General features: G+C 41.7%; 1 protein-coding gene across 1 annotated transcript in view; it reads right to left on the reverse strand.

Annotated features, from left to right (window-relative positions):
* Positions 1–2,676: 2,676 nt before the first annotated feature.
* LOC125291977 overlaps positions 2,677–23,718 on the reverse strand; it is a 26,432-nt gene continuing 5,390 nt past the window's right edge. Inside the window, exons 2-5 of the mRNA XM_048239051.1 lie at positions 5,734–6,120; positions 5,368–5,469; positions 3,544–3,579; positions 2,677–3,432 (exon numbers count right to left, since the gene is read on the reverse strand). Coding sequence (XP_048095008.1) covers positions 3,158–3,432; positions 3,544–3,579; positions 5,368–5,469; positions 5,734–6,120 — 800 coding nt within the window. The 3' untranslated portion in view covers positions 2,677–3,157. The remainder of the gene's footprint in view (positions 3,433–3,543; positions 3,580–5,367; positions 5,470–5,733; positions 6,121–23,718) is intronic.

Genomic DNA, 23,718 nt, shown 5'->3' on the forward strand with positions numbered 1-23,718 from the left:
GCTTTTTAATGCCTTGGTCATATTTCATAATTTCAATTCCTCTGTAGGTTACCTGATAGCCCAGTTTGAGAGGCAAAGGCAGCGTGACATTATTTATTTTGCAGCCAATCACTGCTGTCATTTTATTTTATTGATTTGATCTCAGTCATTGAAGCTAAATTCGAAGGCAGGCCACAGGTAAAATCCAACTAATCACATTCAACCCGCAAGCCAATAGTTGAATAGCCCTCTCCTAGAGCTTTTGAGATATTGCCACTGCTCCAACACTGAAAGGCACTGTTACAATGCCTGGATCAAGCCAGGTTCAGCATAGCGTATGCCACTGTCTGCTCACGTTGGTGACCGGACCAGGGCAAGCACACTTTCGCAGTTCCCGCCGGAAATGCAGTCTACTTTGTTTTGTTGTCTGTCTTGTGTGTCTTGGTGTCACGGGTAGGCTACGCTGGCGACTACGCCGCTCCATCCGGCATCTTTTGTCTTTTTGTTATGTGTCTTGTTTGTGGAGTGCTTTGGGTTGCACTCTATTTCTTCTCTCCAGGTGATAAAGTGCTATAATAATATATGTAGTATTTTGTGTGGGGAAAATATCATATATAATATATAGAGTAGTATAGTATAGTGTAATATAGTATTGTATCTTAATAGTATTGTATCTTATTGTATAGTGTGTTTAATGAGTTGATACTTGGCATTGACACATCAATGCAGAAGTTGGAGTAGACTTCTTGAGAAACAGAAGAGAAACTGTTGAAAAACGTAATGTTTATTAAACTGTCCAACTTCTATATTCCTGTACACACACAAGGTGGACAGACATAGACGTATTTAAAACAATAATCAGGAATTACCACCTGATTGATGTATGCTTTCATAGGCAGTACATTTTAGCTTGTCCATAATTCATGTGTGAAGGACAGATACACCTGCCATTTCCACGAGCCAGCCAGGCTATGCGCTGCTTAGTTCCGTAGACCAGATTGGAACCTCTTCACACATGTGAAAAGCTTTCACAGCTTAATGGTGCCAACTTTACTACAGAAGGATATCAGTTGGCAGGATGGGGCAACTGTGTTTTTGGTGTTTGCAAAGTTCACATAGCTTGTGGGTTATTAACTTTATGTTGCATTATTGTTACTATTATTATTAATATTATTATTATTATTATTAATTATAATAATAATAATAATATTATTATTACTTGCTACTTGCTGATTTGTATTCATATTTGCAAGATAGATGTGAAAGGTTAAGAGGGACCATGCGGTCTGCTTCACAAGGCCCCTGACGCTGATCTGACTTTAATTGAAATGAAATTAGGAGAGCTACTCCACTGGGTGCATACAATAAATAATCATTACACAACATTAAAAACAGAATAAAAAAACAGTAAAAGAGCAGTGATCGGATAAGTGCAAGTATTGAAGTGCAGGAGGTGACAGTGAGTGACTGGGTTTGTCTAGCTACGTTTGTTTAGGGAAACTATTGCATTTGGGAAGAAGCTATTTTTAAATCTGGTGGCACTGGATTGTATCGACCTTTAACGCCTACCAGAGGGTAACAGATAGTTGAAACAGGTGGTGGTCAAGATGAGTATTGTCCTTGATGATGTTCTTGGCTCTTGAGAGAGTGTGCGGCTGAGTGCAATATATGACAGGGAGGGGAGGGGGCAACCAATGATTTTTTCTGCTATCTTGATAATTCTCTGCAGAGCCTTCTTGTCTGCTGCAGAACATGCAGCAAAGCACACAGAGATGCCGTATGAAAGGATGCTCTCAATGGTGGATCTGTAACAGGACACCAGCAGCGGTGGGTTGGGGGTGTTTGTGTTGTTTTCTAAAGTCTATTATGAGTTCTTTTGTTTTTGTGGTATTTAGGATTACTGTCCAACTCCTCCAACACATGAACTCAATTCAACCCTACACACCACTGCCGAAGCCTTTTGCCGTTGAAAGTTTTGGCACGTGAGGTGTGCGTGAGCAGGTGTGTGAACTCTTCCTGAGCTGCTTTACTGATACTGCAGCAGGTGTATGAAATCTAAAACCTCACTATTCACTAAGAAAACTCAAAAGTGATCAAACATAAATGATCACATTCATCTAATCTTTCCTAACGATCCGCTAGCTGCCCGACCCATAAGCAGGCCGTCAAAAAACGCGTCTCTGTAGGCAGCCTAGGCTCCGAGATCTGCACACAAAAACAATTGCTACCAACAAGTGTTGCCAATCACTCAAAGGGAAAATAAAGTGTTCCAACCAATAACCGACGAGATGCACGTTCAGGAGAGTTTCAATAGCACGGGAGGATAGGGGAGGGAGTAGCGAGCTCTTTGTTTTGTTTGAACGTCAACAGAAGTAACGTTACCCCGCCATGGCTGATACAACCTTTAAGTACAACACCGACAGTACAATGACTGTATTTTCTCATAAGTTGCTTTCATAACATCCCTTTCTCATCTTTAGCACACACACACACACACACACACACACACACACACACACACACACACACACACACACACACACAGAGAGTTTGACTTTACCATTGACTGTAAAAAGTATGGACCACTGGTGATTGACAGCCTGAAGACCAGCTTGCATATCTGCAAAGCACCCTTCCCATGAAATGCACAGCTGAGTTATTTGCTGATAATAGTTTTATTTATGTCATGTTGTTTTATTTATGTCATGTTGTTTTTTGTAAAAAGCACCATCTACAGGAGTGTTTGTAAACACAGGTTTAACCAAACTAAGAGGTTTCATCTAACTTGCTCACAACAGCACGTAGAAGTGAAAGTCATCCACGCAGGAATGTCTCTCAAAACATGCACCAACAATCAACAAACTGTTCATTAACAAACATGTGTTACAATAGATGTTCTAATATCTAATTGTATACACTCCCTCCAAGTCAACACTGCAGATACTGCACAATGCAAAGTCGACGACGCTCCCTGAAAAAGTACGTCTTAATTTATACCTATTTACAAATCTCCTTTTGTACGTCTTAATTTATACCTATTTACAAGTGCGTTGGGGATGGTGCCATGCTGTCTGTACACTTTACAGTCATTGGTGTACAAATCACATAGCTGTGTCCGGCACACCACCCATGGACCGACTCCTCCTCAGCTGTGGCCGTTCCTCAGTGGAGAGTTACTCTACGGCTGTTTTCCATTTGCCGTGCCGTTCTCAGTGCCGTTCTCCATGCTGTTCGCTGTGCCGTTAGCTGTGCTGTTCTCCATGCTGTTCGCTGTGCCGTTAGCTGTGCTGTTCTCCATGCTGTTCGCTGTACTGTTCGCTGTGCCGTTAGCTGTGCTGTTCTCCGTGCTGTTCTCCATGCTGTTCGCTGTGCCGTTCTCTGTGCTGTTAGCAGTGCCGTTCGCTGTCAAATTCTCAAGTTCCCCTGCCTCTTCATCTTGATTGGCTCCAGCATCTGTAGGAAGATGATGATGTGTGGATTACTGTGCTGACTGATGTTCATTGTGAGGGAATTAAACAGAGCAATGGTGAAATGATGGAATTCAAAAGGCTGTAGAAATCTTACCTGTACTGTCCCATTGCCCTGTCCGTCTTTGATGAACTAGGTAAAGAAGGGAAACACAATTCAAATTATTTTTGAGATCACGTTTTGTAAAACATGCCAGTTAATGTTAGCAACTAACAGAAAATAATCATATTTAGTCAAATGTCAAATGTAAATATCAGCTAAAGTGCTTAAGTGATCGCAGGTGCTGTGTTCCTCTTTTTGCCTCACCTGGCTGCTTAATGTATGATAAGACACATGGGATACTGAGACACTGCACAAGCCTTTGGCAAACATTAGGGACAGTTCGGTATTTATGGAATGGACCACCGGAGGAAAATAGGGGAGGGTCATGTCTTTTTATTCTTATTTATGGAAGGGGCCACCGGAGGAAAATAGGGGAGGGTCATGTCTTTTTATTCTTATTTATGGAAGGGGCCACCGGAGGAAAATAGGGGAGGGTCATGTCTTTTTATTCTTATTTATGGAAGGGGCCACCGGAGGAAAATAGGGGAGGGTCATGTCTTTTTATTCTTTGTTGAGGGGAGGGTCACCCATTTTTTTTTTATTCTAGGAGGGAGGGTCACCCAACTTTTGCATTCATGAAAACAGCAATATTTGGGCCGTTGCCCATGGCCTCGCGTCTGATGGGCCTCGCACCTGGCCAAAGATGACATTAAGCGTTTATTCTTTATTAACGCCTATTGTAGCCTGAGCAAAAAGCTTAACGTGGCTTAATGTCCTAAAACATCAATCAGTGATCACCAAATTTCTCTCATATTGTTCCTCATAATCACTAAGAATCTTTAGGTTACCTGACATGACAGCATGTTTCTTCAATCTCCTTCACTGACACATATGGAAGGCTTAACGTCCCAAAACAACAATCAATGATCAAATTTCTTTCTCATATTGCTCCTCATAACCATCTATAAAAATCTATCCCGACGTTTTTTTTTTTTTTTTTTTTTGCACGTCCGAATCCCAGGACATAACGCACTGTAGGCTACCTCATAATAGGCTTGAGATATAATTCAAAAGGGGACAGATAGGCCTAGGCTACTGCACTTAAAACTTAAAAAGATGAACCTTCCCAAACTTTTAAATTGCGATCAGTGACTGGCATCGGGTGAACGAAGCTTTTCGAAGTTGAACAGGCTATTAAAAACTATTTGCGCACCTCCATGTCACAGGAGAGACTAGTGGGCTCGCCCTTCTATGAATTCAAAAAGACGTTAGGCTAGCTTGCAGGTATAGCCTATGATTTCATGGCTGAGTTTGCGGCAAAGTAAGCAAGACATTTTTTTTTGTTCTGAGTCAGAATATGGCGAGTCAATGTCATTTATTTGTCCAAGTATTTAGCCTATAGACCAGTTTCCATAGTGCACATCTTATCAATAGTTTGAATGTCGAGTGTGTTTCTGCTCATTGACAAATAGCGTTCAGCACAATGATTCATGTCCAATTAATTCCCCCTGTTAAAGTGTTTTGTTACACTAGTTTGGTTTCGTGATGTAGCCTATGAGAAACGGCTTATGGCCAAATAGCCTATGTGACTGTGGCTAATGTTATAGGCTAGCATGCAAGCTCCCTAATTGACCCAGTACAGAAGACATCAATAAATTGTTGGGGAGGGTCATGCGTTTTTTCTCAATCACTTTGGTGGGTCATAGAAAAATGTCTTGCTGACGAGGGAGGGTCACGTCTTTTTTGACTAACGCGCTCCCAAAACTCCTCCAGTGGCCCCTTAAATAAATAACGAACAGTCCCTTAGTAAGTTGGGTTAAGTGACAGTTCTCTTTAACAATAACATGTCTCTAGAAAAGAGGGGAGATAAGCCCTCACCTTTGTAGAATATTACTGCTCCACAAGCAAGCAAAACCACCAGGAGAAGAGCCCCTATCAGCAACCCTGTAGCCCAGCCTGGAAAGGACTGAGGGTCTGGAGCTGTAGATTTGTGTCAGACATAATGAGGGAGAAAGCATTAAGATTCTCAAATCAATTATACAAAATGACTGCTATAATGTTAAATTAGCAACTTAGACATAACTTAGTTAAAACAACTACTTCAGAAGAAAGAGAGAAAAAAAACTATGAATGAATGATCAGTCTAAAAGTGGAATGATATATGAATGAATGAATGAATGAATGAATGAATGAATGAACGAACAAACAGACATATGATGCAGATGACAAACTGCCACATCTCACCAGCATCAGTTATCGGCAGCACCATCAGTGTGATGCAGCTGAGTTCCGTTGGCGTCGGCTCCTTTGTCGTGGAGTAAAGGCAGCAGATGGTGGTCTGGTTGTCCGCCTCTGTCACGTTCTTCAGCTCCAGACTCAGGTTTCCTTTAGCCACCTGACTGAGGTCCAGAGCGGTCCGGTTCTGATACTGAAGAGCCTGGTGTTGAGGCTCCTCCACACCCTTGTTGATGAAGTGGAGCAGCAAAGGGTTGTCATCTACACTGACCTCAACTGTTTGCCAGTAGACCCGGGTGTCCTTCAGAGGTACGGCTGGAGGGGGGATGAAGCAGGGCAGCAGCACTGACTGGCCCACAGTGGCATTGATCTGGGAGGCCATACTGAGAGGGACTGCTGTGGATGAGAACAGAGAATTAAAGGTCAGACCTATAAAGAAAATAGGAAAAAATACCTTTTGTTCTATTAAATGTTGCTATGGTGATGGCACCGCGAATGGCAACCTGCAATTATTTCCCTTTTTAACTATTTCTGATATTTTTTCAGCTACTTTCCTTGTTACCGTATTTTTTCCCCTTTGCTATGTTATGCTGTGCCTTTCAATCGACGGATGCTTTTAGTTTAGATTTTAGTTTGTTTTAGTCAGTTTATATTTTATATAGTCCTCACCTGGACATTAAAACATGTGTCCATTCGTATACATACAGCTGGTAGGCTACGCCGGATGGCAACGCTCTGACACCATCGATCAGTTCAGAAAGCAACCCAAAAGACCTGTTGTGCTTGCTGGCTCTATTCCTCTCCAATGTAGGTGTACAACTCCACTTCTGTTTTAAAGCAACTGTAAGTCCTACATGGAATGCTCTGCCATCTGCATGACTGAGACCTGGCTGGATGAGAGCATCCCAGAAGCTTCCTGGCTTAAGGCTACATCATACCCTGCTAAAGTAAGAGACCCCTCTCATCCAAACCACCAGCTTATTAAGGTGTCTTCAGCACACTACAGTTACATTTCTTACTTTCAGTAATCAGACCCCTGAACACTACAACACTGACCTGAACAGTAATCAGACCCCTGAACACTACAACACTGACCTGAACAGTAATCAGACCCCTGAACACTACAAAACTGACCTGAACAGTAATCAGACCCCTGAACACTACAACACTGACCTGAACAAAGTATCTATTTATCTATTTAGTTTTCTTTCTTTCTTTCTTTCTGTAACAATTGCCACGAACATTGCCATGACATTATCTCATCTTATAATAAACAAGAATTGCATCACTGCAGTTTCTTATGACACACACACACACAAACACAGACACACACACACACACCACACAAACACACACACATACACACAGCACAGAGAGAGAGAGAGAGAGAGAGAAAGAGACACCACACTACGACACACACACACACACACACACACACAGAGAGAGGTGTACATGTCTGTGTGTGTGTATGTTTGTGAGTGTGTCATACAGTTTTTTACAACTGTTTACACACATTTTCAAAACTCTATGTCTATTTTTCAAAACTCCACACACAAAACCCACAATTGCTCGTACAAAATGCAAAATGCCTAAAATCTCACATTCGCCTCACATTGTAAACACCTTTTTTATAATATGATATTTTGGATACATCATGTACACACTGTTGCTCAAAACCTAAAGCTCTTCTGTCTTAGGCTTTATATATGTATTTCCATAAGAGTGAAAGTTACGGTATCTCCAAAGAGAAGTTGAAATACACAGTAAAAATAGTAAAAAAAGTAATATTGAAACCAAAAATAGTGATTTTTACCAAATAATTTGCTGTTGCGAGGACAGTATTTTACAGCCAACAAGAAAAAAAGCAAAGCAAAATACAATGACCACCAGTGTACATGGAGTTTTGCCTACAGTAAGATGGAAATAACTGACTACTATCAAATTGCATTGCTTTTTCCAAAGACAAGTGTGTGTGTGTGTGTGTGTGTGTGTGTGTGTGTGTGTGTGTGTGTGTGTGGGGGGTCGTATACAATATGTATTCATAGACCTACAGTATAGACCCTTTCAACTGCAGAAACAAACAATCGTTCCTAAGGCATTTCTGGAGGCACAGAAAAGTTTATTGAGCTAATGGTAACATGGGGACAAATAAAAATAGAGTAAAAAAAAAAGTTTTACATAAAGTCGACTTTTTGTAGAACATTACTGTAAGCTAAAGTCCGATTACTGTAATTTTCCTTTCAAAGTATCTGCATTGGTTCTGAATATTTCAACCGGAAATCCTCTAGGAGCAGATTGAAAGGGTCTATACCTATATAGAGTATATCTATTCATAGGCCTATACTAAGGCAATGACTGGATGGTGTTCTGTAAAGTAATGAGTGTTTGCACATGTGAAGAGAGAGAGTGAAGCACTGGTGATTTAGTGGCATTTTGATGGGTTGTGTTTGAAAAACGAAATCAAGTTACTTCCTGTTAGATTTTTGAAAAAATGTGAAAATTTTAGAAAACTGAGTCAAACACTGAGAATTAGTGTATGGTTTTGCAGATTTGGTGTGGGTTTATGATGTTTGGAAGACATGTTTAGAAAATTGTGTGACAAGCAAAGATTTAGTGTGTGAGCAGTTGAAAAAAACTGTAAGAACCAGCAGTGTACAGTAGTGTGTGTTCTGTGTGTACAGTGGGTGAGTGTGTGTGTGTGTGTGTGTGTGTGTGTGTGTGTGTGTGTGTGTAGCGTTTGTGCCTGTATCTGTGTGGTGTGAGGGAGCATGTGTGTGCGTGTGGTGTGATTGTCTGTCTGTTGTGTGTGTTTCTGTGTGTGTGTGTGTGTGTGTGAAGCGTGTGTGCCTATATCTGTGGTATGAGTGAGCGTGTGTGCGTGTGTGGTGTGTGGTGTGATTGTCTGTCTGTGTTATGTGTGTGTGTGTGGTGTGTGTGTAGTGTGTGTGCCTATATCTGTGTGGTGTGAGTGAGCGTGTGTGGTGTGGGTGTGGGTGTGGGTGGTGTGAGTGAGCGTGTGTGGTGTGTATGTGTGTGTGTGTGTGTGTGTGTGTGACATAAGAAACAGCGCTGCAAACCAAGTGGCTGAGCTGTCAGCTGTTGATTCATTGATGTTTGAGTCCTTTGTGTTTGATTGATTGATTTTAGTGGAAATTGCGTGTGTGTGTGTATGTGAGAGAGAGATCTGCGGTAAAGAAGGGGAAAGACGCAAAGTCAGGGTTATGCAGAAAGAGAAGACAAGATGACTTCACACTGCTGACTGCTGAAGTTGTGGGTTCAATCCATTGTACCCTTGAGCAAGGCTCTTAACCCTGAGTTGCTCTGGGGAGAATAGCCCTGGTAATATAATTGACATATGAATAGTTGCTTTGGATAGAAATGTCTGCTGTCCAACCAAAGTTCTCTCAAAACGTTGCATTGCATTGCGCTGCTCGCTTCGCTTGCACTCCAATTGGAAACAATATATTTAACGGGTTAGTATGTCAGTGTATCTGACATCTTCTGTTGTTGTCTCTTACGTCATACATGGTCACACGTGTTCACATACAGTCCCACGTGCCTGATGAAAGTGTACTCCTTCTCCACCTTCTTGTGATTTCCAAGATAACTATCTTAATAATAATCTTGAATTTCCCCTTGGGGATCAATAAAGTATCTATCTATCTATCTATCTATCTAACTATGTGTGGAATTCAGGAAACAATCCTGGGAAGTCCCACAAACGCCTGCCTCAGACAAATGAGAATATGTGAATGTGAGCATTTTCACTCCTCTGCCTCTGTGTGTGTGTGTGTGTGTGTGTGTGTGTGTGTGTGTGTGTGTGTGTGTGTGTGTGTGTGTGTGAGAGAGTGTGTGTGTGCATGCACATGCGTGTGTGTGTGTGTGTGTGTGTGTGTGTGTGTGTGTGTGTGTGTGTGTGTGTGTGTGTGTGTGTGTGGGGTGTGTGTGTGTGTGGTGTGTGTGTGTGTGTGTGCACATGAGTGAGTGTTTAAGTCTTAACTACATCACTGGTGTACAATGGCAGTGGTGCACAGCAGTTAGGACTGATGAGTTGGGCTTAGTGTGGCGAAACACTACACCCAGCACACCATACACTTGACTTGTAATGTGCCATCTAATAAAGAATATAACATGTGTAACAGAGAGGTCAGACAAGTGTTAAGACTACAAAGACTAAAGGAGACACACAAGGAAAGCCGTACAGAGTAATGAGAACTGGCTTCCTTCCCTGGAAATAGGAAACACTCACAGACACAAACATTGACTCATGAGAGTCTCTCTCTCTCTCTCTCTCTCTCTCTCTCTCTCTCTCTCTCTCTCTGTGAAGTTTTTCACAATGCTACTTCAAAGAAACACACATTAGTGTTATCCACAGGATAAAGCACATTGATATATCATTTGCCCAGTTGGCTTTTAGTGCATAACTAATGTATCTATAGGATTCTACTGTAGAATTCAGAAGGATGAAACAATTTACTAGATGCACTGATGGAAAGTGAGTTGAAGAATGAGACAGAATAGTAGAACAGAACGCACATTCTCTCACTCACCAAATAGCAGTAACTCAAGAGCCCAGGTCATCTTATATTAGACATCCAATACGTTCTGTAAACCACCAGCAATTACTCCTTATCTTTAACAGGCACGCCTCTAACAAATAGGATGTAACGCCTGCAGCAATAAACTGTGTTACTATGTTATTAGGAACCTCCTCAACTTTGGCAGTCTCTGCAAACAAAAAAAGAGTTTCAGCAGATTGAAGAGCAACAACGGCGAATTGTGTAACACACGCTCCGCCTCCCTTGTAGCCTGCTTCGCTTTGACTTTTTGATAGCTTGTCTGAACTATACAGGAAGTGTGTGTGTGTGTGTGTGTGTGTGTGTTTGTGTGTGTTTGTATGTCTATGTGTGTGTGTGTGTGTGTGCGTATGTCTATGTGTGTGTGTGTGTGCGTGCGTGTTTGTGTGTGTGTGCGTGTTTGTGTGTGTGCGTGTTTGTGCATGTGTGCGTGTGTATGTGTGTGTGTGTGTGCGTATTTGTGTGTGTGCGTGTTTGTGCATGTGTGCGTGTTTGTGTGTCTATGTGTGCGTGTTTGTGTGTCTATGTGTGTGTATGTGTGTGTGTGTGTGCGTGTATGTCTATGTGTATGTGTGTGTGTGCGTGTGTGTGTGTTTATGTCTATGTGTGTGTGTGTGTGTGTGTCTGTGTCTGTGTGTGTGTGTCTGCGTGTTTGTGTGTGTGTGAGTTTGTATGTCTGTGTGTGTGTCTGTGTGTGTGTGTGTGTCTGTGTGTGTATGTGTGTGTGTGTGTGTGCGTGTTTGTGTGTGTGCGTGTTTGTGCATGTGTGCGTGTGTGTGTGTGTCTGTGTGTGCGTGTTTGTGTGTCTATGTGTGTGTATGTGTGTGTGTGTGTGTGTATGTCTCTATGTGTGTGTGTGTGTGTGTGTGTGTGTGTGTGTGTGTGTGTGTGTGTTTATGTCTATGTGTGTGTGTGTGTGTGTGTGTCTGTGTCTGTGTGTGTGTGTGTGTGTTTGTGTGTGTGTGTGTGTTTGTATGTCTGTGTGTGTGTCTGTGTGTGTGTGTGTGTGTGTGTGTGTGTGTGTGTGTGCAAAACCGATATGTGCGTCGCTGAGGGTTTATTTTACCAGTATAAAGATCAGGCAGGTCAGTCACTAGCATCAAGGATGTCAGCAAACTCCAACGTGGTTATGTTTACTGGCCATGAAAAATTAATTTGCAAACTCACACAAAAGACAAAAAACAGTACTAGCTGCCATGCAGTACACTTCACCTATTCAGAGGCTGCACTTACAGCGTGTTGAAATGTTAAGAAAGGCATATGTACTGTAATGGAGGCCTTTATTGTTGCCATACATGTAACTGAAATTATACCATGATTTTAGGCCACACAGCCGGGCCCCAATATTGTCCCTATGTTCTACATTTCATAAAAAGTCATGTAATGTAAACTCAAACATTAGTCTGCTTCTGGTCTTGCTCTTGTTTATACTCGCCCTGCCTTGGTCTTGGTTTTGGTCTCGATACCATCTGGTCTTAGTAATGACCCAGCTTCGGTTTAGCTGGTCTTCACTAGTTTCAGTTTCTGGCTTTTACTAGTGGTCATCTATAGCTTGTGTGTGTGTGTGTGTTGCTGAAGTGTATTTTATTTTTTTTAAGGCATGCTCTATCATATCCTTATAGAGAAGATGATACAGGAAAAACTGCAGAGAGAGAGAGAGTGAGACAGAGAGAGAAATACACACTAGCACACATACATACCCACACCCACACAAAAACACACACACACAAAACACACACATACCACCCCCCAAACACACACAAAGAAACAAGTTGGACAAATCATCACCAGTTTCCACAGCTGCAAAAGGAAATTATGCCTAGTGCCCACACACTTCAATATTTTGGTAGGCTGGAATTCAAACACTCTGATATGTAAACATGTAAGACCTCAGGGTAATAAATAATCAAAATCTTCCTTCTTTCTTTCTTTCTTTCTTTCATTCTTTCTTTCATTCCTGGGTTTACATAGCTAGTCTACAATTCAACAATGACTACTCATATGGACACTTATTTCAACAGAGGCATTGATTGCTTATGTGTGATTCAAACACTCAAAACATCAAACTCAATATATTATCCATTCTGAGAAAACACACCAAAAACAAGGATAGCATGTCATCTTGTTGCAAATCCAATGGGTTAAGAAGACTGTGACCTCGTATTTGTTACAGCCGCAGCATGTGTTTCAGATCAGATCTGATCTGGAGAAAGTCTATCCTCTTAGTAGTGTCAACAGTGTGAAATAACAGTAAGTATAATATCACTTACTGTACAAGGCCCTAGGTTGCATGTACGGGATGCCACCCATAAATCTTGGCAAATCTTCACTCACACACACACAAATCTTGGCAGTAACCGCAAACAAATGTTTGAGCTAACTGAACCATGTGAGTGTAGTGCTTGACTGAGTGAGCTCATATGAGCTAAACGAGCTTAAAAGTCAACAGAGGTGTGTGTGTGTGTGTGTGCATGTGTGTGTGTGTGCGTGTGTGTGGGAAAACTCCTCAGTTCTACTGTACTTCAGCCACTTCAGACAAACATACGTTCGTCTTGATCACTGAGAGAGAATAATTAAATAATAAGAACAACACTGTGTCAAAGAAGAAAAGTCAGATAAAGCCAATGTCCTGTGTGTTTGAGTGTAACTGGTTATTTATGATTCACTAATGCGCGCACACCCACACACACACAAAGAGAGAGAGAGAGAAACATAACAGTCAGGTCCTAAATAAAGTGGAGAATGGTGATTAAAGTGTAGGCATTTTCTCTCTACTCTGTGTTTGTCTGACAACTCACATTTCATGCATGATGTCAGTTGGAGAAGTGGTGGAGGGTTGTTTGCCCAATCAGTTATACAGTGGGCAGTGCTTCGACTTGGCCAGCTTCACTCGCGGTCCGCGCGTGGGATCACGCGACTTTAATTTGTATTTTTCCAGTGAGACGCTGCAACAACCCAAACAACCGGTAGATGGCTCAAGTGAGCAGGGTGTCTCGTAAAAAGAAATGGAGCCTGGAAAACCCTTCACAGACTTCACTACAGACTTTAGCAGACTGGTTTAGAAATAATATAATAGCCAGAAATATGCCTGCCCTGCCCTAATAAAGAAATATTTGGTTAACTGCGAGTGAATCCCGTTTGCAGCTGTAGAGACGCAGGACAAATTAAACATTCTGGTTTTCTCCGAGTGCAACGATGATAGACAGACATCATTTGGACAAAATATAGAGCATACTAACCTCCGTTGCTCAGCCAAATGCCTTCCTGTTACGTCCTGTTATCACGGAGTTACAGGCGATAAATGAATTTTGATGGTCACAAGTTTACTTCACTGCAAAAAATGAATTCTAACCAAGTGTTATTGATCTTATATTAAGATTAAAAAATCTATTTGGTATTGTTTTTAGTATGAAAAGACTTACCTAGCGCCCTCTCAAAAGATCATTTTGACTTAATTTAAGAAGACTTTAACTTATTTTAAGACTTTAACAAATTTGCTCAACGCACTGGCAGACAAATTTGCTTGTTTTTAGGACAAATTTGCTTAACGCACTGGCAGACAAATTTGCTTGTTTTCAAGATGAGATGTCTTAAAATAAGTCAATTTTTTTTTTAAATTAAGTCAAATGATTTCACAAGAAAGCGCTAGGGAAGTCTCTTTATACTGAAAACAATACCAACTAGTTTTTTATCTTGATATAAGATTAATAACACTTGGTTAGATTTTGTTAGATGCAGTTTTTGCAGTGTTCATTAGCGGTTTATTTTTTTTATTATTAAAAAGTGTTTTTCATTTAAAGGTTTGACTTTGTGCTTATTCAGTAGAGCATTTAGTGCTCTTCCCAATCCCAGACGTTCACATTGCATGTTTGTTTGTCGAGATAGGCTACGCGTTTGACGGCAATGAGTTGTTAGACATGAACACAGACATGAACCAAGACATATAGCCCAGCAGCAATCTAGGGACTGTTCGTTATTTATTGAAGGGGCCACCGGAGGAATTTTGAGTGCTTCAGTCAAAAGTTGCATGACCCTCCCTTGCCTGCTAGAAATTGTTCAATGACCCTCCGACAGAATTGTTAAAAAAGACATGACCCTCCCCTGCCAATTGTCTTCCGCCCGCGCCACACACACTTTGTGATAACATTCTTAAATCAATCTTTCCCGTGAGCTTGCATGCTACCAGTCCTTCCTTTTCAAATGTGTTGCGCCTGTTTGCACAATTTCACAAATAATCATATGTGATTAATAATATGACAAATAATACCTGTGCACGGGGACCGAAACAATGCATGCCAACTTTTCCGTGTTTCTCCGTGTTTTAACTTCCCCCCGCTGTCTTGCCGTTTTAATGTTTTCCCATAGAATATCCCATATTTTAATACTCTCATAACAGCCCTGCCATCGGGCCTGTCTCTGTGTTGCCCTGTTGCTACCCCTTGCCCTTCCAACGAAACAGAGGTCTTCAAATCATCGCTTTCCTTGCTTGAAGGCGAACTTAGAGTGATGTTAACCTATTTAAGTTTAACGGCGTGATTGTCGTGAGAGCATGATTCATTGGCGCTTGCATGATCGGCCTTATGTCTACGTGCGCACCTGAGGCTACTCAGCTACCAGAGAAATAATTTCCTCTGTTTGTATGTTCACTCCAAGTTGGCCTACCATAACTTACCAACTCTGCACTGTAGACCCTAACTGGCTTTTTATATTTTTCTGTGAAATAAGCAAATGTATTTGTTCAACTTTATGAAGCAGAATTACGCACTAGGCTACTTGGAACATAACACATTTGACAAAGGACAGATGTATGTTATAGTGACAAAATATGAACTTTCAGTGTTTTACGATGTCTTTGTCATGGGGAAGTGTTTTTCCCCATGCATTTATTCTAGGCTACTGTCAGTGACTGTCGTGAGGGAAGCGGGTTCTGTGTTTTGTTCATGTCAGTGACTGACGCGAGAGAAGCGGGGTCTGTGTTGCGTTGCGTTAATTTATTTTCAATTGGGCATGCGGTGCCGTGTCGTCCACAGCTCAGTTCTGACAAAGCCGAATTTACTCCTTTTGAAACAATGAGTGCGCACGTTTGTATGCTTGACAGGGGGGATCCCAAGCAGCTTTCAGCCATAAGGCTACTTTGAGAACATTTCCTAATTCACCCGACACTAATATTCAAAATGTTGAAAACTATTTCGGCATAGCCTATTAACTGACCATCCGATTCACGTTGACTGGGGGGCAGGGGGGGCCATCTGACATTTGTGCCCAGTTAATCCGGCCCTGCCCCCAACAAATCACACCTTCCCACCAGCTGTGACAGCTTAAAAGAAGTCAAGAGGACTCCTAACTCACAGACCTATTCACAAACCGGTTTTGTGGCATTTCGCCTGTTTTGAAATCCTATGCGGCTACAAGAGCTTCCAATCGTGAGGAAGCAATTTTGCATTGTAGGCATAACTAACATGCAATAAAGCCACCAACAACAACCAAAACTAGGCTACTCATTGTCAACATATAAATTAAATGTAACATTTTTGTGAATCAAATTAAAATGTTCTCTTTTGCAAACGTAGGCATAGGCATAGTAACAGATTAATTGAATAATGTTACAAAGATACTAACTACATCAATCCGTATGTTTCAATAGGCTACTAGGCTATTTGCTTTGCCTTAGGCTACTCTTGATTCATTTAGGCTAGGCCTTTTTATTCAGTTATTCATCATCTTCCGTCCTTGTGTAGCGCACGCATTCTGAGACCTGTCACCTGTCACTCATCATCGTAAGGGAGGTGTTTGGAATCATGCCCGCGTTACAATCATCAGCCAATCAAGGTGGTCACTTCAGTCAAGCTCGTGCATGAGTAATAACGTCATCCATAGCAACGAAGACTCACTTACTCTTAGACTGTTAGTCAAAGATTCTAGAGCGCTCAGCTCCAGAATCTGTTCAGGAGTTGTCATTTTCCCTTACCCTAGTAGCCTAGGTCTGAAAGGCTTTGTGAATAACTTAATAAGAGAAACTCCTATAGCTAAAATATTTTATTGCTATTTAGGAGTAGCCTACTCCTAGTGGTAAGATAAAAGGCTTTGTGAATATGGCCCCTGGTGTCTAACCCAATGCATAGCCCATTTACACAAAAGAATGGTCGAATATTAGGCTACTGATGATCATTGTTATTTAAGAACATGCAAAGCACCAAAACATCTTGCTTTCGTAAAAATTATCATACCGCACATTGTGGCCGGGTCTGTTATTTAACCTACTTACTGTAGGGCAGGCCTTCTGTTGAAGAATTTTATATAAAGCCTGCGCTAACAGTAATCCTCCTGCCCCCGATACCACAGCTGTGGATAATGTGGAATGCAAGTAATAACACAATCCAATGTGTGTCTCAATTGTCCTCCGCTGACCACCTCACACATTTCTCTAGATTTTGCAACAACCTTACATGACACAATGCTATAAAATGCCAGTGTTTAGGACACCGAATAATGTTTGTAATGATACCAGTTAGGCCTACGTTCAACAGTAACATAAGTGTAATGAGCTATTCATTGTCGAAGGTGCATGGTGAAGTGAAATTCTTACTTTGGAAAACAAACATTTGCCGATATCATTGGATAGGGACTATGCCTACTTGTTTATTTTTTACGTAGCCTACAATGGCCAGTTCAGACAAAGCCGAAATTACTCATTTTGAAACATTTGTATGGTTATATTGCTTGACTTAAATCCCAGAGAGTAGGCTAGGCTACCGCCCACAGTGATGGGCCTAAAGCGGTTTTACTGGCGTTCAGTGTGGGGTATAAACAAGCTGAGAATTTAGCGGTGTCCGTCTGCCTGTCACAGGCGTGGGGAGCTGAAGCTTGGGATACAGTTACTACAGTAACAGTATTTTATTTTACTTCTTATGGAATATATATTTTTTTTTTTCACTTTTATAAAGGCTTTGTTTGAATGCTGTTGGAACAAATAGTAGTTGATTATAAAGGCAACTTTCTGTTGCAATATGCTGTGTGTTCTGGACTGCAGGTAACTTGTTAAGCCAGTCGTTCTCAAACTTTTTCTTTCATTCCCCACTTTGATCAAGGGGCATTGACTGATGATGGTGGAGATAGCGTGTTATCGAGGCCTTTGCAAGTCAGCATCTCCGGCGGTAGTCTACCCTATTAAAAATAAAAGTTTTCGATGTCCCAAATGGAGAGCCATACTTTATTGTTTTAACTATCTCTATGCTACTCACCAAAATGTAGGCATGGGAACATGATGAAGTATCCAACTGTCGTGTGTTAAATTATTGTGATTACGAGCCAGTGGTTTTCAAACATTATCGTGACTTCGGACATCTATGCAACAGACTCATATCGTCCTCGCATTAGCAAAATGAGGACATACAGACTGCTCAGATAACAGGTGTACCTCCAGTTATACAACGGTTTTAGTCAAGTCATTTAAATGTGCTGGTGAAACAGTTGTGTACTCTGGGCACAGTTCTTCCAGAGCTTCGTGCCAAGTAATAGCGTTGAGTCGAGATGTTTGTGTGAATGAAGCGAAGCATTATAGGCCATAGTGTGACATCGTAAACCAATGGTGTAGAGATGGCGCCACAGGGTTTTATTTAAAGAGAGCCTACGTTTGTATGTAGGCAATTTATATTCACAATACTTAGGCCTATAAATGAGTATTTTATTTGTATTGGTTGTTTAGAGTAAAAAAAAATCGGTCGGTCTTAGCGCAAGTTTACAACCGGCAAAATAGGTTGGACTAAAAAGGGAAAAAAATAAATATTTGGGTTGGTTCTAAATTGACAGGGTCGGTCAAACGAAAATATTTTTAAGGATGGCCTGGCAGTGTTTTTTTGCGCGTCTGCAGAAGTCAGCCAAATATGAATGTAATTCTGCGGCATAAAGCAGAAAAATAAAAATGACATGTCAAGCAGTCAATTGACTACATTGCAGTCAAGGCGTAGGGCAAAATTAATTTCTGAAACCAAAGCGTGGGTCATAGTTGTCTAAGCCTCTATTAAGTAGCCTGTTAAAAAACGCCCAGATAGTATTAAATCGGCAACAACATTGTTTTCTGCAGAAGCCTACCCAAGGCTACAGATGAATTCTGAACAGTTATTTCTCTACTGGCTCAATTATCACACCACTGTTTTGATTTGCGTAGCTGCGTTACCCCCAACACTGACAATGTAGACAGCAAATTTCGATTTCGATTTTCGTTACCACCGTGTAGTCAAGCCTTAAGACATACCCAAGTAGCCTAAATCGAGGGTAATGTTTAATTATGCATGATTTATTTTGTTATTGAATTAAGTAGGCTGGGATTACTCTCGCAAGTCTCCTGCTTTTTCAGAAGGGGGCAGGGCAGAGCGATGTACAGTGGCAGAGCGACGCACAGTGGCTGAAAGTGGTACTAAAGCTTCACGCAGCTTCACGCCTCGTAATGCGCGACTGAAGTGGTCATTTGAAAGCGATGCCCACTGTAAGTGCAAACATAGCAAGTCTACAGTCCAACAATGATTACTCGAATGGACACACATTTTAACAGACATTGATTGCTCATGTGTGATTCAATTCATTCATTCACAAACACACATACAACACCAAAACTTCAAACACAGTACATTATTCATTCTGAAGAAACTCACCAAAAAGCAGGTCATCTTGTTGAGAATCTAATGAGTTAACACCGTGGTCAGCAATAACTGTCTTTTCTTTCACAGCCACAACATTTGTCTCAGATCGGATTCCTCTGGTTAAAGCCTATCACTTACAAGGCACTTAAGGTAAGTAGCTAAGGACTGAGGAACCCTGTAAATCTTGGTATTCACCGCAAACAAGCATTTCAGTCTAGTGAAGCCTGTCAGTATAACGCTTAAATGAGCTTACGTGACCTCAAAGGAGCTTAAGCCAACAGAGCTTCTGTGTGTGAAGATGCTCCACGCAAGCCACCTTATTTATCTCCTGATGAACACACAAACACCTCCCACAGAGATACACCCACCCATACAGACGCCGCCTCCGCCTAGACCCTTGTCTTCTGTCCCATCTCCAGCATCTTTACTCCCATCTCAATGTCATACAGGAGACATTGCGGGAAACACAGGGTACTGTAAATCTCCCCAAAACTGAGATAAACACATTTTTTGTTTTTTACCTATTGTAGAACAATATGAAAACAAAAGTAAAAGTAAAACACCACATCAAAGATAATAACCCAAAGTAGCCGAGAGCCACACTGTAAAAATAATCATCTGATTTCACTGTTTTTCAACTTGACAGTGAGGAACTCAAATATTCAAGTTAAATCATCAAATCTTAACGACCAACTAATCTAAGGACTAAGTATTGGACTGGAGGACCTTAGTTTGGCTTAAGTTGGCACACAACTAACACAGACTCAAAATTTTAAGTAAGGCACACTTAAGTTGATACAACTTGTTCCCAGAATGTCACAGCCCAGTCACTAGTCAACATATTGTTAAAGATATCATATATATAAAGCCTTACTGAAATTTAATCTTGAAATAAAATACAACTACTGTAAGTGACAGTGACATTAAAGGCTATACTGTTGTTGTCATGTCATCCGCCAACGACACCTTGACTGGTTAATGAAAAAAAATCCAAATCCAGCCACTTCATAAAATTGCCATCTTGTTATGGCCGAAGTTCAACCAACTACGAATGTTTACTCTCGCTGAGAGGACCGACATCCAGCAACAGGTCAGAATCCAGATAAAGATGCCCCTGAAATGGTGGATGCTGTCCTTTTTCTGCATGATGCCAAATAGACTGTTCCTCTTGTGGTGTTCAAACAACGGAGGACATTTGCCATGTTAAGCGGCTCACTGTTGTTAAATTGGACGTAAAGGCTGTTCTTATAGGCTAAGGCTATAGTTGTAGAATTGTATCGCCATGTTCAGGTGAAGACTTGTTTCTAGGCCTACGCCCAGGCAAGAGTTGTTGTCTTTATTAAGAAGAAAAATATTGATAGGATTTTGCTACGTTTAGCCTACTAATAAACACTGTAATAAGGTTTAAGCGTTTTGTTGGTTTTTGTAGCCTACCTTATGTTTGAATTTGCTGTGCGCTCATTAAAAAAAAAACGAAATAATAATTTAAGCAACTCCACTACTAGTTCTCAATCTGCTGTTCGAAACATGAGCCCATATTTTAACATGCTCTTCTGATCTGTCAGAAACGTTTGTTTATTCACAGAAAAATAGAATGCTGTTTTTTTCTAACTGCAGAGCGTTATCCCATTTTCAGAGCGGCAGATTAAATTTACGAACGCACCCAATTAATATAGCGTTCTATCACGCTAAAACATTGTTATGGGAGGTTAAAAAAAATAAAAAAAGTCGGGCTTGATACAGGTTCGGGCCTGAGAATTCTGAAAACCTGTCGGACCGGGCCGGGCTGGGTCTCCACCCCCTTGGGCCAGGGCCGGGCACGGGCCCAGATAACAGACCCGTGCAGGGCACTAGTGTGTGTGTGTGTGTGATATAGAGAGTGGTGTTTGTGCAGTCCTGAAAAGAAAAAAAATGTTTTCTTACCATATGCTACTCATCCAGGCAAAAGGTTACTCCGCTTTCTTACTGTAAACATCGACAGAGTCTCACAGTATGTACAGAGTCTCTACAGGGAGGGTCAGACATTTCCCCCTATAATGCAGTTCTGTGGCCTTGCTCTAGCACAGGGAGGAGTTACTTAGAATTGTTTCTTCTCCGCACCCCAAAACGCAGAAAGTCTCTGATGACTTAGCCTAGCCACCCACCAGACACGCTCCATGACTCCAGCTGGCACAATCCTCCACCATACCAGGTATTCGTCAGCCTGAGCAAGTTCACTTCGTCCTGAAAATGCTCTATTCCAGCAGTTCCCCACGATTGCCACATAATTATCACATGACCGCCCACTCACTCCACTACCTCTACATACACCTCTTGCCCTCCCATGACATGTCCCATCATATCCGTACAAACACAGTGATACAGTACAGGAGAGAGAGAGAGACAGAGAGAGGGAGAGGAAGAGAGAATGAAATGGATACACATACTAATTATCACATGCCTGCCCACTCACTCCACTACCATGAACACACACCTCTTGCCCTCCCATAAGAAAGGTCCTATTTTACAGGAAGAGAGAGAGAGAGAGAGAGAATGAAATGGTACAAGGAAAACTGCAGCGAGATAGTGAAAGATAAAGACACACATACACACACACACACACACAAACACCCCCCACACACACATATCACACACATATATTGCACACACACATGCTTTATCCCACTATCCCATCATGAATCCCTCTCAAATATTTATATTAATTTATATTACTCTACATCTTCTGTAAACCAACTGCATACTACTGTCTACACTGCACTATATTTCTTTTCCTGTCTATGCACCACCTGTCTATACTTTGTATATCACATTGCACTTTTCTGCTTTTTTGTACTTCTGGTTAGATGCAAACTGCAACTGCATTTCGTTGTCTTTGTACTTGTACTCTGCACAATGACAATAAAGTTAAATTTAATCTAATCTAATGAATTCACCTCATTTCCTTATTTGTAAAGAGTGATACAGAAAAAAACAGGTTGGACAAGTCACCAAGTCAGCAAGTTCCTGCTGCTGCCAAAGACTGAAAGACAGTTACCTCTGCCCTGCCCACACACCACATAAGCTAGCAGGTCGTCTTGTTGGAAATCCAATGAGTTAAGAAGACCATGACCAGCTCTCTTACTCTCTTGCAAACAAACATTTTAGTCTAGCCTGTAGTGCTTGAATGAGTGAGCTCAAACATGTGTTTCAGATCAGATTCTCTCTTCCCCCCTCTCTCCCCTCTCCCCCCCTCTCTCTCTCTCCCCCTCTCTCTCTCTCTCTCTCTCCCCCCCTCTCTCTCACTCTCTCTCCTCTCTCTCCACCCCTCTCTCTCCCTCTCTCCCCCCTCTCTCTCTCTCATCCCTCTCTCTCTCCCCCTCTCTCTCTCTCTCTCTCTCCCCCTCTCTCACACCCCCTCTCTCCCCCCCTCTCTCTCTCTCTCTCTCCCCTCTCCCCCCTCTCTCTCCCCTCTCTCTCTCTCTGCGTCCCTCTCCCCCTCTCTCTCCCCCTCTCTCTCTCATCTCTCTCTCCCCCATATCTCTCTCTCCCCCCCTCTCTCTCCTCCTCCTCCCCCCCTCTCTCATCCTCTCTCTCTCACTCTCTCCCCCCTCTCTCTCTCTCTCCTCTCTCTCCCCCCTCCCCCCCCCTCCTCTCCCCCCTCTCTCCCCCCTCTCCCCCCCTCCCCCTCCCTCCTCCCCCCTCCCCCCTCCCTCTCTCTTTCCCCCCTCTCTTCTCTTCAAATGAATCATTGAATAATCAGCATGGGTGACAATAAAGTTCAAAGACTCTTTTATTATTATTTTCACTGTTCAAATAATTGCCATAATAATCTAAGATATGACCTAATGAGGAAATTAATTCAAAAGTGCTTAGGAAGAAGTTGTTTTCACATACAAGGCATTTCCAGGCCACAGATATAACCTAGGGGACACAATGAAAATAAATTTCACTCAAAACCTCCCCTCAATGTCAACACTTATTTCTTTGCATTGATGTGCGACTACAGAGTTGATGAACTCGGTGATATGCAAATCCTTGCTGCAGACATTGCAGAGGACTTTATTTTCAACACTTTATTTTTTATGAACACCATCAGGCCGTTGTTTTAAAAGTAAATGTTCAATCAATGATCCAGGCAGCCGTTTTCTTCTCTCTCCTTCATTTTACTCAGTTATTATGACCGCCAGGCTTAAGCGGCGTCATATAGGTTTAGTCAGATTTTTTTTTTTTTTTTTTTTTTTTTTTTTTTTTTTTTTTGTCCAAATTTCCGTCAATGATTCCCGGGACACTGAAAGACCGGGGGTAGACAAAACTTGGTGGGCATGTAACCCCATATGGATAGCATGGAACCATCGTTTTTCGTTTTGATCTGTAGCCCCACGCTGGACTGCACCCCGAAGGAGGGTAGGGGCAGACACAGTTTTCTGTGAATATCTCGAGAACCGTAAAGGTTTAGGAGGACCACCTTTTTTTTTGTATGTTGATCTCAAGGGGCCATGTCAGCCCATTCCATAACCACTAATTTCATGTATAGCGCCACCTAGTTAAACACAAAAAGTAAAAATGAGGTGTTGTAATTGTAGGTATCTGTGACCTAACATAGTCAAAACTGCACGAAATTGGAAGTGTAGGATCATTTTGACACCTTCTGAATGCACGCCAAGTTTCGTGGAATTTTGTTCATGGGGGCCACACAATAAATTAATTTATATTACTATACACCAACTGGCCTGTAGGTGGCCGGAGACAGTTTTCTGTGAATATCTCGAGAACCGTAGGGCCTAGGGGTCCACCTTTTT

The sequence above is a fragment of the Alosa alosa genome, chromosome 3 (genome assembly GCF_017589495.1).
Source record: "Alosa alosa isolate M-15738 ecotype Scorff River chromosome 3, AALO_Geno_1.1, whole genome shotgun sequence".
NCBI classification, from domain to species: Eukaryota; Metazoa; Chordata; class Actinopteri; order Clupeiformes; family Clupeidae; genus Alosa; species Alosa alosa.